The sequence below is a fragment of the Ambystoma mexicanum genome, chromosome 3q, assembly GCF_040938575.1.
Source record: "Ambystoma mexicanum isolate Mex_15411 chromosome 3q, UKY_AmexF1_1, whole genome shotgun sequence".
Taxonomy (NCBI): Eukaryota; Metazoa; Chordata; class Amphibia; order Caudata; family Ambystomatidae; genus Ambystoma; species Ambystoma mexicanum.
Genome location: NC_090926.1, coordinates 233,805,659 through 233,823,759, shown reverse-complemented (window position 1 = coordinate 233,823,759; position 18,101 = coordinate 233,805,659). Strand labels below are relative to the sequence as shown.

Below are 18,101 nucleotides of genomic sequence, written 5' to 3'. Positions count from 1 at the left end.
CGAGGGAGCGTTCTCGCTCCTCTTCGTCCGTCCCCGGCCCCGACAAGCCCGGCGCACGCCCAGCTTATGGGGATGAACACCCCGGCGACAAGGACGCACACAAGAAATCTCATAAACACATAGCCCACGGCACGCATTCGGCGAAGACGAAGGCAGCCATAGCGCCAATGGAGGCGCTGGGCCCACTGGCGTCTTCCGCCGACCGTAAGGGTCGCCAGCCCTCCCCGCTCCCGCGACAGGCGACCGAGCACTCTGGAATTAAGGGCGCTAACCGCAAACCCTCAGGCGGCGACGTGCCTCGTAAGAGTGCGCACGTTGCCAGTAAAGACTCAACGGTACCTAGCGCGACGGCGAGCGATCCTCGGCAGACAGAATGATCGCCGAAAGCCTTGCACGTATATCTTCTAAGGACGGCCAGAGACGGACGACAAGTGACACGCCGAAAACCGCGCACAAGGCCAAAGAAACGCCGAAGGCACCGGAAAGTAGACTGGGACAGCTCCCACCGTCGACGGAAAGCCCTAGCCTGCCAGAACACTTCTCAGAAGGCGAAGGCACCTTATCTTTGACGCTATGGGACAGATCTAGGCGAATACAAGGAGAAGAAACTCCTTTTTCACTCCCAGACCGCTAGGCCTACCTCAGTGGACCTTAGAGAAGTTCCAGTTTTGTATGGACAAGTTAGACAGATTCATGGCCATTCCCTAAAATAGGACACCTAAAAGACCTAGGGAGGTACGCCTAGAAAGTCCAAGGGCTAAGTACCCAAAGTTGTTAATAACCCCTTTCAGGAGGATATGAACTCTCACGACCTCACCGAAGAGGACACTCACTTCCAGGAAGGAGAGGAGTTCATTAATGATGAAAACCAACAAGAGGGTGAAGGCTTCCATGAGGACACTAACATAAGTGAGGAAGGGTACGAAGAAGACCCAGGTGAGGGCGACCCAAATCCCGGGCAGTCACCATCAGGGTCTACAGAGCCAGACATTATAGACATCAGGTCTCCTCAGACCACACCAGTTAGGAACCCTTCGCCTGTTGACGATCAGCCCACCTTTAACACGCTGCTGAGGAAGGCAGCAGCACATTTTGAGGTCGAAACTGGGGAGGTCACCCCAGACACTGACTTCCTGGAAAGGATTATCAAAGAAAAAACCCCCACCAGCCAAACCATTCCAATACTCGCCTCTGTTAAGAGACGAATCAACCCTTCACTGGCCACCCCTGCACTAGTAAGAGGGATTAATCAAAGAATCGAAAAATTGTTCTCACCCTCTCAATCAGACCCACTATATATTAAGGGTCACTCAATCCCGGACTCCTTAGTGGTGACTAACACTAGGAAAGGGCTGGGGAATCCACTGTCTACCAGCGAGGCACCCCCGGATAAAGAGGGGAAAAAGCTTTATGCCCTAGCCAAAAGAATTACCACCTCGGCAGAGTTCTCAACTAGAATTGCCAATAATAACACATTGCTGGCAAGCTATGCAGATGCGCAATGGGGAAAGCTTAAGCAGGACATCGAGGAAGTCCCTGAACCCCTAAAAACTAGATTGCCGGCTACAGTTAATGAAGGGTCTCTGGTCAACCAATGCATCGTTAAGAATACCCTCGATGCAGCGGAAACAGATGGCCGCTCTTTGTTACAGGGAATTCTGCTGAAGCGCTACGTCTGGCTTTGCAATTCCAGGTTTAAGGCGGAAACGCAAGCGGCGCTCATTAACAAGCCTATTGAAGAGTCTAACCTCTTTGGAAAGGCAGTGGACGACGCACTGGAAAATGCGAAAAAAGAATTTGATACCATAAAGACCTTGGACCAAATCTCAAAGCCCCCTAACAGGCGGGGATTTGGCAACAAGCGTTCTTTTCATGGTCAATGCCAGCAACAGAATCAACAACTTCAATATTCTGCCAACAACTACCAAAGTAATAGTGGCCAGTACAATCAGAGAGGTCAACGCCGTGGCAAGGGGCGAGGCCGGGGTTCCACCCCTAGAGGCTCCCAAGCCACCAACACCACCAAGTGACGCGAAGATTCGGGTCCCCTCCCATGCATCGCCGGTCGGGGGCCGGTTAACATCCTTTCTTCCAGCATGGGAGGGAATAACATCAGACCGACCGCTGGGTACTATCCACCGTAGCCCGCGGCTACTGTATAGAGTGCAACAGTTCCCCAACATACAGACCCCCGAGGGGACGACGCATGACACCAGAACACCTCGCCATCCTTCTCCAAGAAGTGGACCAGCTACTGGAAAAAGGAGCTATAGAGGTTGTGCCTCTATCTCAGGTAACGGAAGGTACTTATTCAGTGTACTTCCTTGTACCCAAAAAGGATCTAACCATGCGCCCTGTATTAGATCTGCACCCATCGAACAAGTTTGTCAAACCCCAAAAGTTTCGTATGGTGACCTTACAGGACGTGATCCCACTGCTATCACAGGGAGATTACATGACAACACTGGACATGAAAGATGCATACTTTCATATTTTAATGTTGCCAGCGCACAGAAAATACCTCAGGTTCATGATAGAGGGCAAACACTACCAGTTCAGAGTGCTACCCTTCGGCATAGCATCTGCACCAAGGTTATCCACGAAAGTACTGGCAGTGGCAGCGGCACACCTGCGCAGGTTATCCATCCCAGTATACCCTTACCTCGACGACTGGCTCATAACAGGGGATTCTTACGAGACATGCTTTTCAAACACCCAAAAGACTGTAGACCTTTTGTTCCAACTGGGCTTCTCCATCAACGAGAAGAAGTCCAGCTAAGACCCCAGCCAAGTCAAACAGTTCCTAGGGGCTCTAATTTGAACAAAGGACGCCCTCATCTTCCCCTCCAACGAGAGGGTCCAAAACATGCTGTTTCAGATCCCCCAATATGTGGCAGGTCGGGAGGTGACGGTGCACAAAGCGATGCGCTTGCTAGGAATGATGGCGTCATGTATTTATTTGGTACCTCACGCGCGCCTGCGCCCAATGCAAGAGTGGCTCAACAGCCAGTGGTGTCAGGCCAGCGGACAATGGAACGATCTAGTGGTGGTCTTGCAGGCCCTGGTTCTCTCGCTACGGTGGTTGACAAAGGAAAACCTGATAAGAGGGAAACCCTTTGCCACACCCGCAGTGGAAGCCACTCTAACCACAGACGCATCCCTCACAGGATGGGGGGCTCACCTATCCCATCAGACTGCTCACGGAGTGTGGTATCCGAGCGTAGCATCCTAGCACATAAACCTACTGGAGCTACTGGCCGTGTTCAAGGCACTAAAAGCCTTCCAGGAACACCTACAAGGGAAGACGGTGATGGTCCTTACTGACAGCACCACAGCCATGTACTACCTCAACAAGCAAGGGGGCACCCACTCTCCAGGACTGTCCAAGCTGTCCCAGAATATCTGGAAGTGGGCTCTCAAACACATGTTCCTACTGTCGCAACATGTACCAGGGGAGCTCAATCTGCTAGCAGACGAACTCGGCAGAGACTTCCCTCTGCCCTCAGTGTACAAATGGCAGTTGCACGAAGACATAGTCTTCGACGTCTTCACACAATGGGGATTCCCAGAAATAGACCTGTTCGCAACTCTGGAGAACTCACAATGCCAAGATTATGCCTCCAGGTACCCCCAGAACCAATCCGAGGGGAACGGTCTATCGATTCCATGGTCGGGGAAATTTGCTTACGCCTTTCCCACGACTCCCCTTCTCAACAAGATTGTGCACAAGATGCACCAGGAACAAGTTACCATGATACTTGTGGGCCCGGCAGCCATGGTTCGCTCACTTGGAGATGTCTCTATCTCCCCCAGTGAAACTTCCCTGCCTGCACAACAAGCTGTCACAGGACAAGGGCAGGACACTGGATCCATTCCCTCAGACCATGAATTTAGCAGCCTGGCTCCTGCGATCATAGAATTTGGACCCTTAGAACTCTCGCAGAGATGCATGGACATCCTCAGGGAGGCTAGAAAGCCTAACACCCGTCACTGTTATTCTAGCAAATGGAAGAGATTTGTCATCTGGTGTAGAGGAAGAAGCATCAACCCAGTTGACTGCTCCCCCACGCACATTGTCCTGTACCTGACCCATTTACTGGACTCAGGTCTAGTGTTCAATTCCATTAAAGTCCACCTAGCGGCACTTTCTGCATACACCACTTCCCAGCTTAGTGTCGTGGTGGAAAGTCCCAGTTATCAAAGCCTTCATGGACGGAGTAAAGAGAATACACCCTCCGATAGCAAACCCAGCTCCTGGCTGGGACCTGAATGTGGTACTTACCAAACTCATGGGCTCACCCTTTGAAACCATGCACAAAGCAACTCTTAAAGACCTCACTCTTAAGACCGCTTTCCTAATAGCTATCGCCTCCATTAGGAGAGTAGGTGAACTACAGGCTCTTTCTGTTTTAGACCCCTTTGTAGCAGTTCACAAAGATAAAGTGGTTCTACGCACGCACCCAAGGTTTGCACCGAAATTCATCTCAAAATTCCATGTAAACAAGTCAATAGAACTACCAACGTTCTTTCAAAACCCTTCCAATTCAGGAGAAAAAAGTCTGCATACACTTGATGTTCGCAGAGCTGTCATGTTCTACATGGAAAGAACCAGACCACTGAGAAAGACTAATCAGTTCTTTGTCTCGGTGGCAGCAGGAAGAGAAGGAGATGCAGTTTCAAAATCCACTATATCTAGATGGATTGTTCAATGCATCACTCTGTTACACTCTTGCTGAGAGAGAACTACCCTTCAAGCCAAGAGCACATTCTACTCGAGGCACTGGGGCATCCATAGCATTCATTGCAAATGTTCCCCTTGAGTCCATCTGCAAAGCGGCAACCTGGAGTTCTGTGCACACCTTTACAAAACACTACTGTCTAGATGCACTCTCTAGATCTGACTCCCAGGTGGGACAGGCAGTATTAAGACATCTTTTCTCTACTGTTCCTTCTCATAACCCACTGCCAACTCCGGGTACTGCTCGCTAGTCTATGCACAGCATGTGATTCTAAGCAGATTAACAAACATCAGAAGACAATGCATTACTTGCCGTAAAAGCATTTCTGATGGTTGTATCTGCTTAGATTCACATTCGCCCACCCTCCTCCCCGCTCGGATGGAAGGAACATAAGACACCTTTCTACATCTCTCTTTTCTGTACTCACTCACAAATAGAAGGCTCCCTCAGGGCAGAAAAAATACAAACAGAGGGACCTCGACGCGTGAGGGTTTGTGTACAACGCACGTCACTATAGGGATAGTGTTACAGACACGCCTTGTCGACGTCCCCTTTTCGACTACGAAAAACAAAATGCAATACTCTGCAGTGACCACTGGATGTCGGACTATGCACAGATGTGAATCTAAGCAGATAAAACCATCAGAAATGCTTTTACGGTAAGTAATGAGCTGTCATCTGATGCTTGTATCTTCTTAGATTCACATGCGCCCGCTCTTCCTCCCCTCTGAGAGAAGGCGCATGGATGCTTGTAGTCTTATCTATCTCATCTGCTTGGATACTCTATACTCGTGCTACTCCTCATGCTAGAAAAAATACAATCGAAGGGTCCTACACGCGTGAGGGATCATGGGTACAGTGGACGTCACACTAGGGATAGTATTACTGGCACGCCCTAGTTAGACGCCCCTTTTCGAGTTTCGAAAAACACTGCAATACTCTGCAGCTTCCACTAGATGTCGTCCTACGCACAGCATGTGAATCTAAGCAGATACAAGCATCAGAAATACGATTAAGGTGAGTAATGTATTGCATTTCATTTGTTACACTCCCAGACCCTGGGGTATCACAGCGTTGTTACCGACAGCTTTGGCATTAGTCATACAAATTGTACAGTTTACATAGGTTATTTAGAGACAGAATATCATATAGTACAATCACTGATGTGATTTACACATTACACCGGTGGACTTCAAATGGCATGTCAATGTGCTAATATTGATTGAATAGCCAGGTTTTTAGTTTCTTGAAACCAGGGAGGGAGGATTCTTTTTTGATATTGAGTGGGAGGGTGTTCCAGTGTTTAGGGGCTAAGACCAAGAAGCTGCTGCCCCCAGCTGTAGAAGATTTGTAGTGAGGGGACACTAGTAGTAGATTGTCATTGGATCTCAGTGTTCTGGAGGATTCTTTTTTTCTGAAGGGAGTTGTTGAGGTAGATTAGGGCTTTTTTGCAAAGACATTTATGGGCGATGCAGTGTTTTTTAAAGATAATTCTCGCTTTGATCGGTAACCAGAGGCTTCCTTCCTTTCTTGTCTTAGAAATGTGATCAAACTTTTTGCTGCCCTTGGGACTTTATTTTGCAGAAGTTGCAATTTGGAGAGGTTGTTATTGAAGGTCCCTAGTAGCAGTACATTGAAATAGTCCAATTTGGATACTACCAAGGCCCTGGCCAGGCTGAGTTTGGAGGTGTAGGCCGTGGATGAAGAGAGCGTACTGATGTTTGGTCATGGTGAGATTGGCGTCTAGGTATACATCTAGTGTTTTCACTTGTTTAAGAACTGGGATCAGGGTGCCATCAATATTATATAGTACTGTATTGATATGCAGAGAAAAGCATACCCACAATTCAGCCAAGTAGTGGTAAAACCTTTTTTGCAACAGGATTTACCACAATCCCCGCCGTATCCTTGGCCCCCGCCCAAACAAGGAGCCAACAGTGTTTGCTAATCTATGCTTAGCATGTGAATGTATAGCCCCAGAAGACAATAATTACCTACGAGCTGGTCTTTGTGAATCTATCGTTTTTAAAATCGCATATGCTCACACCCGTCTTTATCTTTTGTGATACAGGAATACATGTAAATGACATTGCAGTGAATTGTCTAAGGTAATTCTTCACAACATAAGCAAAGCACACACTACAGAGTTCCAAATTGAGGGGAGCTCCATCATTGGAGAGCCTGGTTGGCTTGAAAACCGTTAACCAGGCACTACTTTTGGTTCCCTAAGTCAGGTGATTGCTTACAAACATGTATATGTGACATTAACTTTGTGTATTTGAGATTGCTAGTAAAGAAGAATTAAAGATTATAGTACACATTTATGCATAACGAATCACACATAATGGACAAACGATTATTGTGCATCTCATGTGATAGTTAGATTTGCGCTGCACTGGGTACTCTCTTGGTTCCCCAGCACTACCTCCTGCCTACTGGGTGTTGCAAGACACCCAGGAGCTTGATTTAGCTTCTTATCGAATCTTTATTTTGAACCGTTCCCCATTTCATGGCTACAAACAGGCAGAAAAAGCTATTAAAGGTTTTCAACATGGTTGAGCATTGTGGGTACCTGTACAAGGATAGTAATAGTGTAGCGGGAGTGCCAATGCCTACATTTTACTTTAGCAAACCACTTCTAATACTGCATACCCACCACTAGATAGGAAAGTATGCCTAGCATGTGATTATAAAACCAATGCACGCTCTGCAAACACTAACACATTATAATGTTGGTCATATAAATGAATATGAAGGATGCCATTTTGGGATTCTGCAAACACCCCATCCATACCTAATTAAATGTGCTTTCTTTTGGGGACACTGGTGTTCTGCTCTTGGGCTCAGCTTTTGTCCTCTTATACTTTGCCTTATAGGCACCCAAGCTGGCGTAGTGAAGAGAACACCCAAGAACGCTCCAGGACAGGCAGTGAGTCATCTCAGACTGGCAGCACTGGCACTTCTGCGAGAAGTAAGTAGAATTCTTTGCATTTAAGTGGTTTTCCAAAAATAAAAGTTTCTGATGCTTGTTAATCTGCTTAGAATCACATGCTGTGCATAGGTCCGACATCCAGTGGTCACTGCGGAGTATTGCATCTTGTTTTTCGTAGTCGAAAAGGGACGTCGACCGGGCGTGTCTGAAATACTATCCCTATAGTGACGTGTGTTGTACCCACAATCCCTCGCGCGTCGAGGTCCCTCAGATTGTTTTTTTCCGCCCAGCTACTGGTCGCCTTTACGCGGAGCTCCTCGAGAGACATTGCAGATTCCATCTCCTCGACCTTTGGTCGTTTTTTCCTGTTTAAAGATTTAATATATCGATCCCTCCCTCGACGCAGTGGTGAAGCTGTCTCCGCCGAGCAAGATCTTCGACGGAGGGGACGAGCGGAGGAGATCCGTCGGCGTTGCCGAACACGTGGCCTGGCCTCGCAGGCCAAATACAGTAGGGAGAGTGGGGTCGTGGGACATCTCTGATTCTTTTTCTGAGAATGCCTTTCCTTTTCCCCTTCCTTTCCCTTGGGGTAGTTATCACGCTTTATTGCCTCGGCTATGGAGAGGACACCCTTTAGGTTTTGCCCACTTTGTAAGGGCAAGTTTACTTGGAAGGACAAGCATTCACGGCGTAACCGCTGCTTGCCCCTCGATCACGTAGAGGAGGGTTGCTCGGCTTGTCGGCTTCTAAAGCAAAAGACTCTAAAAGACCGTAGGGTCAAGAGGTGGGCGGCCTACGCTATGTCAAAGGCCGGGTCTTCACCCGCCGCTGCTACCACCGACAGTGACGAGGAACGTGATAACACGACCTCTGCTACGGAACTCGTACACCCCTCTAAAGAGCGCTCGCGCTCTTCGTCGTCTGTCCCCGGCCCCGACGGGCTCGGCTCACGCCCTGCTTATGGGGATGAACACCCCGGCGACACTGACGCACACGATACAACACATAAACCCACAACCCATAGCTCTTCTTCGTCAAAGACGAAGAAAGCATCAGCGCCCAAGGAGACGCAGGTTACACCGGCGGCCTCCTCGGACCGTTCGGGTTCGAAGCCCCTCTCGCAACCGCGACCAGCGACTGGGCTTTCGGCAGATAAGGGCGCTGCCCCCAAACCATCGGCCGGCGCGCACCAGCAGAGAGCGCACGCCGCCGTAGAACGTTCGACACCCGTAACGTCGAAACCACAGCCCTCCGCTGACAAACGAGTCACAGAGAGCTTGGCGAGGATCGTTGTAGCCGACGCCCAGAAGCGTACGCCGAAAGACACGTCGAGCGCTACGCAAAGGTCAAAAGACACGCCGAAAAAGCCCGAAGAAAAACAGGCACTACCCCCTTCAGTCGGGGGGACCCCCAGCACACCGGAAGGCTTTTCGGAGGGCGACGGGACACTTTCCTCGACGTTGTGGGAGAGGTCGAGCCGTTTTCAGCAAGAAGACACTAATTTTCCCCCGCTAGACCGCTCAGGGGTACCCCATGAAACCATGGAAAGGCTCCATCTCTGCATGGAGAGAATGGAGAGGTTTATGAACACCCAGAACCCTCCCACTCCCAAGAGAACAAGCGAAGGGCCTCAGGAGGACCCCAGGGCCAAATACCGAGGCAGGACACATCCTTAGACTTCCATAATGTGTATTACCTCACTGGTGAGGAACAATACTTAGAAGAGGAGGATGATTTTGTGGACAATGAAGAAGGACAGAACCAAGAGGAAGGTCTGGAAGACAGCCCAGACATGGTAGGAGAAGGCTTCGCAGAAAATCCAGAAGAAGGACCTTCTCATTCCTGGCAATCCCCATCAGGATATTCGGACACTGATGTCCTGAACCTAAATCCTCCAGACAATTCACCTGTTAGAAACACCTCTCCCATTGACAATCAGCCCACATTCAATGCCCTGTTGCGCAGAGCAGCAGCACATTTCGAACTGGACACTGGGGAGATCTCTCCGGAAATAGACTTTGTGGAAAGAGTAATTAAGGAGAAACACCCAGTCAGCCAGACCATTCCCCTCCTCGCTTCAGTGAAGAGAAGAATCATCCCTTCGCTATCCACACCCGCACTAATCAGAGGAGTTAATCCAAGGATTGAAAAACTTTTCACTCCTTCACCCTCAGACCCGCTGTACATAAGGGGACATTCCATTCCGGATTCCCTTGTAGTAACTAATGCAAGGAAGAGGGCAGGGGTGCCGCTGTCCACCAGTGAGGCACCACCTGACAAGGAGGGCAAGAGGTTATATGCCCTTGCTAAAAGAGTCACATCCTCGGCTGCCTTTTCGGCAAGAACTGCGAACAATTCTTTGCTAGCTAGCTACGCGGACGCGCAGTGGGCCAAACTGCGCAAGGACGCCGAAGAAGCGCCGGAACCATTACGTACACGCCTGCTTTCAACTATTGGCGAAGGAACCCAGGTCAACCAGAGTATTGTAAAGAACTCTCTGGATGCTGCTGAGACAGCGGGACGTTCCCTGGTTCAGGGAATACTCCTAAAACGCCATGTATGGCTGCGCAACTCAGGGTTCAAACCGGAGACACAGGCGTCTTTAATAAATAAACCTGTTGAAGACGCAAACCTCTTCGGGAAGGCGGTGGATGAGGCTCTGGAAATGGCTAAAAAAGAGTTCGATACTATCAAAACTCTTGACCAGATCTCTAGCCCACTGCCAGACGCGGCAATGGCAACACACGCTTTTTTCGTGGCCAACGCCAAAAGCAGAATCAGCAGCAACAGTACCCTGCCACCAGTTACCAGACCAATAATGGGCAGTACAGCCAAAGAGGACAGCGCAGGGGAGAGGGCGGGGGTCCACCCCCAGAGGCTCCCAAGCCCCCAACAACACCAAGTGACGCGAAGATTCGCGTCCCCTCCCATGCAACACCGGTCGGGGGCCGGATAACATCCTTTCTTCCAGCATGGGAGGGAATAACGTCAGACCGCTGGGTACTTTCCACCGTAGCCCACGGATACTGCATCGAATTCAACAGTTTCCCAACATACAGACCCCCGAGAGGACGACGCATGACACCAGAACACCTTGCCATCCTTCTCCAAGAAGTACAACTACTGCTGGAAAAAGGAGCCATAGAGGTCGTGCCTCTATCTCAGGTAACGGAAGGTATTTATTCAGTGTACTTCCTTGTACCCAAAAAGGATCTAACCATGCGCCCTGTATTAGATCTGCGCCCAGCGAACAAGTTTATCAAACCCCAGAAGTTTCGTATGGTAACCTTACAGGAAGTGATCCCACTGCTATCACAGGGAGATTACATGACAAAATTGGACATGAAAGATGCATACTTCCATATTTTAATGTTGCCAGCGCACAGAAGATACCTCAGGTTTATGATAGAGGGCAAACACTACCAGTTCAGAGTGCTACCCTTCGGCATAGCATCAGCACCAAGGTTATTCACGAAGGTACTGGCAGTGGCAGCGGCCCACCTGCGCAGGTTGTCCATCCCAGTTTACCCTTACCTCGACGACTGGCTCATAACAGAGGATTCTTACGAAACATGCTTCTCCAATACCCAAAAGACTGTAGACCCCTTGGTTCCAGTTGGGCTTCCCCATCAACGAAAAGAAGTCCAGCCTAGACCCCAGCCAAATCAAACAATTCCTAGGGGCTCTAATTCAAACAAAGGACGGCCTCGTCTTCCCCTCCAACGAGAGGGTCCAAAACATGCTGTTTCAGATCCCTCAATATGTGACTGGTCGAGAGGTGACGGTACGAAAAGCAATGCGCTTGCTAGGCATGATGGCGTCGTGTATTTATTTGGTACCTCACGCGCGCCTGCGCATGCGCCCTATGCAAGAGTGGCTCAATAGCCAGTGGTGTCAGGCCAGCGGATTATGGGACGATCCAGTGGTGGTTTCGCAGGCCTTAGTTCTCTGGCTACGATGGTGGACAAAGGAAAACCTGGAAAAAGGGAAACCTTTTGCCACACCCGCGGCGGAAGCCACTCTAACCACAGACGCATCCCTAACAGGATGGGGGGCTCACCTATCCCATCAGACTGCTCACGGAGTGTGGACTCCGAATGTAGCATCCAAACACATAAATCTACTGGAGCTACTAGCTGTGTTCAAGGCGCTAAAAGCCTTCCAGGAACACCTACAGGGCAAAACGGTGTTGGTCCTTACAGACAGCACCACAGCCATGTACTACATCAACAAGCAGGGGGGCACCCACTCTCGAGGACTGTCCAAACTGGCCCAAAATATATGGAAGTGGGCTCTCAAACAAAACATGTTCCTACTGTCAGAACATGTACCAGGGAAACTCAATCTGCTGGCAGACAAACTCAGCAGAGATTTCCCCCTGCCCGAAGAGTACGAATGGCGACTACACGAAGACATCGTCTTCGACGTCTTCACACAATGGGGATTCCCAGAAATAGACCTATTCGCAACCCTGGAGAACTCACAATGCCTAAGTTACGCCTCCAGGTACCCCCAGAACCAATCCAAGGGGAACGGTCTGTCGATGCAATGGTCAGGGAAATTTGTTTACGCTTTTCCCCCCCGACTCCCCTTCTCAACAAGGTGGTGCACAAGATGCACCAGGAACAAGTAACCATGATACTGGTGGCCCCAATGTGGGCCCGACAGCCATGGTTCGCTCACTTGATGGAGATGTCTCTATCTCCCCCAGTGAAACTCCCCTGCCCGTACAACATGCTGTCACAAGACAAGGGCAGGACTCTGCATCCATGCCCCCAGAACATGAACTTAGCAGCTTGGCTCCTGAGATCATAGAATTCGGACATCTACTGCTCCCGCAGAGATGTATGGACATTCTCAGGGAAGCCAGAAAACCTAACACTCGCCACTGCTACTCTAGCAAGTGGAGGAGATTTGTCATCTGGTGCAGAGGGGAAGGCATCAACCCAATTGACTGCTCTCCCACACATATTGTTCTATACCTGACCCACTTGTTGGATTCAGGTCTAGTGTTCAATTCCATTAAAGTCCACCTAGCGGCACTTTCTGCATACACCACTTCCCAACTCAAGGTGTCGTGGTGGAAGATCCCTGTTATAAAGGCCTTCATGGAGGGAATAAAGAGAATACACCCCCCTGATAGCTGACCCAGCTCCCGGATGGGACCTTAACGTGGTACTTACCAGACTCATGGGCTCACCTTTCGAACCCATGCACAAAGCATCTCTTAAAGACCTCACTCTTAAGACTGCTTTTTTTAATAACTATCACCTCCATCAGGAGGGTAAGTGAACTACAGGCTCTTTCTGTTCTAGACCCCTTCGTTACAGTTCAGAGGTAAGGTGGTTCTACGCACGCACCCAAGGTTTGCTCCGAAGTTCATATCGAAATTCCACGTAAACCAGTCTATAGAACTGCCAACGTTCTTTCAAAATCCTTCCAACTTGGGAGATAAAACTCTGCATACACTAGATGTGCGCAGAGCGGTCATGTTCTACATGGAAAGAACCAGACCACTGAGGAAGACTAATCAGTTCTTCGTCTCGGTGGCAGCAGGAAGAGAAGGGGATGCAGTTTCAAAGTCCACTATTTCTAGATGGATTGTTCAATGCATCACTCTCTGCTATACTCTTGCTAAGAGAGAACTGCCCTTTAAGCCTAGAGCACACTCTACTCGAGGCACGGGGGCGTCCATAGCATTCATTGCAAATGTTCCCCTTGAGTCCATCTGCAAAGCGGCTACCTGGAGTTCTGTGCACACCTTTACAAAACACTACTGTCTAGATGCACACTCGAGATCTGACTCCCTGGTGGGTCAGGCCGTACTAAGACATCTTTTCTCTACTGTTCCTTCTCATAACCCACCGCCAACTCCGGGTACTGCTCGCTAGTCTATGCACAGCATATGATTCTAAGCAGATTAACAAGCATCAGAAGACAATACATTACTTACGGTAAAAGCATTTCTGATGATTGTATCTGCTTAGATTCACATGCGCCCACCCTTCCTCCCCGCTCGGATGGAAGGAACATAGACTTCCTTTTATATCTCTTTTCTGTACTCACTCACGTCTAGAAGGCTCCCTCAGGGCAGAAAAATACAAACAGAGGGACCTTGACGCGTGAGGGATTGTGGGTACAACACACGTCACTATAGGGATAGTATTTCAGACACGCCCGGTCGACGTCCCTTTTCGACTACGAAAAACAAGATGCAATACTCCGCAGTGACCACTGGATGTCGGACCTATGCACAGCATGTGAATCTAAGCAGATACAATCATCAGAAATGCTTTTACGGTAAGTAATGCATTGTCATCTTTCTGTATGCATTACATTATTTGAATTCAATTTGCATTAATACATCCCGTTCCCTTTTTCACCATACTTCATAAACTTTGCATTCCTTCAGGGACAGCAGTGCACTTTTACTGAACAGCATCTCCTCCTCCATGTATACCGCCAGGCCTAGCCGTCTGTTATTTTATCCACCTGCGGGATGGAGCATTGGGATACGCTTCATGGGTTTTTTCTTCATGCCTAAATTGTTTTCTTTTCCATTTACTTTTTCTATTCTCCGTAATTGTATACTTAACAAGTGTCTTATGTCAGGGGCCATTGCATTCGCTTTTTGTTCCCTGTATCCAATGTGGCTTGGGTAAAACTGCCCTCTGCGACACCCTTAAATAAGGGCATACATGCATACTGGGAAGACCTTCAGAACCAGAGTTAAGAAAGGTAAGTAAACAAACCTCTTTTTACATGCTCCCAAATGAAGGGGCAGGTGTACGGCGTGTCCTCAACCCGGGAGGGAGGTGGCTGCCATATCTGGGTTGTCATCTCAGGTGTGGTGCACATGCTCAATCCTTGTCCTAGGGCTGAGCTATTGTTAAAACCAAACCCCCAGTGGGGGAACTCTGACACATAGATAACTGCTTGAAGGAGGGTATAGAGATTGAGTGGGAGGCTGAAGGTGGGAGTGGAGGGAAGTCCTACAGAGTAGCATTCCAGATGCTGTATGAAGAGCGTTGAGTATGCTTTACTTGCCTCCATAAAGTCAGGCCTGGATTCAAAACAAAGTAACAAGAAAGGGTGTCTTATGGAAGTAAAGCAGCGATAAGAAATCTTTACTAACAGGTATAGTAGTGTAGGAGGCAGAATTTCTCTTTGCATAAGGTTGGACTTTTTTGAGATGTATCCTTCTCTACTGTTTTTGATCTGTGCTCAGTTTACTTATTTTGGTGTGTTGGGAAAAATTTATCTAATAGCAACTTTCCCGCCATAGTTGTATTTTATTTCTCCAGCATGGGGTCTGGCATGGATTCACATGCTCATGAATATTCCCCGTCGTCAGGCTGGGAATACTCGGTAAATAAAAATCAGTATCAGTTTCATTTCTGATCTGTCTTTCGTAGTAGTAACCAATCACTGATCTCTGCGTCATACTGACCACAGCCAATGATTGCCCTCTCCCTAAGCCCCGCCTCTGGCAGCCATCTTCAGATTTTTACCGCACGTTCAAGTGTTGGGAGTCCTCGTGCTTAGCTCTCGAGCTTTTACTGCGTGTTTCGCGCTTTTTCAGGTGAATTTTCACATTTTTTCGGTTAATCGAGCCTCAAGCTCCACCGTTTCTACTCCCGTTAACGGCTACCCGTTGCGGGATTTTCCTACGCCCCTCAATGGTGAAGATTTCTTCGAATCAACTTCTTGGAGGATTCCAGAAAATTTGCGGCCTACTTCGAGATGGCCCAGGACGCGAGTTCGTCACCCGGACCCAAGCTGTTTCGCAGCTGCCCTGGATGCGGGCTGCAGAATGTGTTTAAGGAGGACGAACATTCGCGATGCCTCTACTGTCTTCATGGGGACAAAACTCATGTAGAGAAGGACTGCCAGTTCTGCAAGAACTTGTCGGAGCGGACCATGAGGGACCGCCAATCCCGTCTCGGCAGCTTGTTGGAGAAGGGCTCAACGGGCGAGAAGAAGAAGAAAGGGTCCGAGCGGGCTTCTAAGTCCTGTGCGGGCATCCTGGCGACGGGGGCCCAACACCAGGCCAAGCGCCGTGAGTCCGCTGGCTCCGGGAGCGCCGAAAGGTTGGGCTCTTCGGTCGCCAGGCAGGGCACGCCTTCCCCAGCACCGTCAACCACGAGCCAGCGCTCCAGTTCGGGGAAGAGGAAGTCCGAGACCCCGGGTAAGCTTCGGGAAAAGCCCCGTCCGATCTCGGAAGAGGGGGAGCGAGGTGTCGCCCCTCCCCCTAAGGAGAAGGCCCGGGACGCACCTAAGGTGGTGAAGGCCCCTACCCAGCAGGCAAAGGCCTCTATCGAGGCGATCGCGGCGACTCTGGCCAAGCCGGCAGAGACCCCGCCAGCGGAGACTGCCTCCGGGACTAGAGTTTCCCTGCCGCCAAGGAGGGAATCCTCTTTTCAGCCCATCGTCATGGCCACCATGATGGAAGAAGCGAGGGGGGGCACGGTAGCCTCCTCAAGCTCGGAGTCAGCCTCGGAGGAGGAACTGACCGAGGCCGTGAGGAATCTCGAAGTCCAATTCGAGCAGGTTCGATCCTGTAAGGAAGATCCTCGGGAGATAACCGAGGAAGAGCAGCCTTCCCTTCCGGCACAGCCGGAACCTAGGCCTCAGGATAGCTCGGCGGCCATTTTGTCTGCGATCCAGTCCTTATGCTCTGAGATAAGGACGAGATTACCACGGCCCTGGCTGGAGGACCCGCAACCTGGCCCGTCGGGAAGTCCTCAGAACAAACGACGGAGGACCCAACCCTCTCCTCCGCTCGCCCCGTAAGGCCTACAGTTCCCTCCTCATCCTCCCACGAGTCGGGAGATGACGGTGCGATGGGCTCGACGACGGGTTCTGAGGGCGACGGAACGGGTCTCCGTCGCACGGGCCTCGCCGCCCGACGAGATTGGCTCATTCCACGCCATGATCGCCAGGGCGTCCGAATTGTTCCAGCTCTGCCCGGAGGAGCAGAAAAAGGAAGGTTTCCTCTATCATCGCCGGGAGGCCAAGGAGAAGACTGTCATCGCGGTGCCTCTAATCGATGACATCTGGGAGGAGAGCCTGTCGGTTCTCAAGAACCCCTCCACGGCACCAGCCAAACGGGACCGGCACGAGAAGTACCGGGTCCCCGAAACCGCTCCCCTGTGCCTCAGGGCCCAGCCAATGCCAGACTCGGTCGTCTCGGCGGCGAAGATGAAAGCGGCGGGGTCAGGAGCCTCGACGTCGAATTCCCCGCCGGACGGCGAGGGAAAGAAGTTGGACGCCATGGGGCGGCGGGTCATTTCGTCGGCGGCGATGACGATCAGAGCGGCCAACGCCCTGGCGATTGTGGCCCATTAGGACAGGGAGCTCTGGTTTAAGCTGGCCCCAATATTGGACTTCCTACCGGACGACGAGAGGTCCGAGGCCCTGGAAATACTTCAAGAAGGTGAGGTGGCGTCGGACCACGCCATAACGGTGGCAACCGATATTGTCGATACCGGATTCCGCCAGCTGGGCAACGGTGTTTGCCTACGACGACGGGGTTGGCTCCGGGCGACCGACTTCCGTCAGGACGTCCAGACAAGGGTGTTGGACATGCCGTTCGACGGCAGCAACTTGTTCGGGAAGGCGGTGGACGAATCCCTCCAAGCCATAAAGACGGACACGGAGACGGCCCGCGCCCTAGGAGCCCTTCAGCAACGACGGCCCTTTCGGAGCTCCGGAGGCAGACCGGGTGCCTCCAAGGGATCCGGCGGTGGCTCGTCCTACTGCCAGACGGCACGCTCCTCGTCTCAGGAGGCCTACAGGGGTCGCGGAAAGCAGGGAGCGCCTCACCCCCGTCGGCAGGGCGGCAAGGCCACCACCTCCAAGCAGGACTGAACCAGCCATGGCCTCGGGCCCCCACCGAAGTACCCCGGTGGGAGGCCGGCTGACTAAGTTCGTCGGCGTGTGGAAGTCCATCTCCACCGACAGTTGGGTGCGGGATACCCTGGCAAGAGGACACTCTATCGAATTCCTGAAGAAGTGCCCTCACGTTCCACCTGTGGCCAGGAAGGAAAATCACGTCCCGCAACTGCTGTTGGAAGTACGGGCGATGCTCAGGAAAGGCGCCATCGAGCCCGTCCCGAAGAGGCTCCGGGGCTCCGGGTGTACTCGAGGTACTTCCTCGTCAGGAAGAAGACGGGCGGCTGGCGCCCCATCCTGGACCTTCGTCGTTTGAACAAATACATCAGGTCACAAAAGTTCAGGATGGTCACCCTCCAGCACGTGCTGGGACAGCTGGAGGAAGGCGACTTTCTATCGTCGTTGGACCGTGAGGATGCTTACTTCCACGTTCCCATCCTCAAAAGTCACCGAAATTCCTCAGGGACGCCACTACCAATTCAGAGCACTGCCGTTCGGATTGAAGTCGGCCCCCAGGGTCTTTACCAAGTGCCTAG

At 50.8% G+C, this 18,101-nt stretch overlaps 1 protein-coding gene across 5 annotated transcripts in view; it reads left to right on the top strand.

Annotated features, from left to right (window-relative positions):
• The window catches only part of EIF4B (eukaryotic translation initiation factor 4B), a 968,554-nt gene that overhangs the window by 715,663 nt on the left and 234,790 nt on the right, over positions 1-18,101 (top strand). For all 5 annotated transcript variants that reach the window (XM_069653628.1, XM_069653629.1, XM_069653624.1 and 2 more), the window contains exon 10: positions 7,616-7,710. In XM_069653628.1, the coding sequence (XP_069509729.1) occupies positions 7,616-7,710 (95 nt within the window). The remainder of the gene's footprint in view (positions 1-7,615; positions 7,711-18,101) is intronic.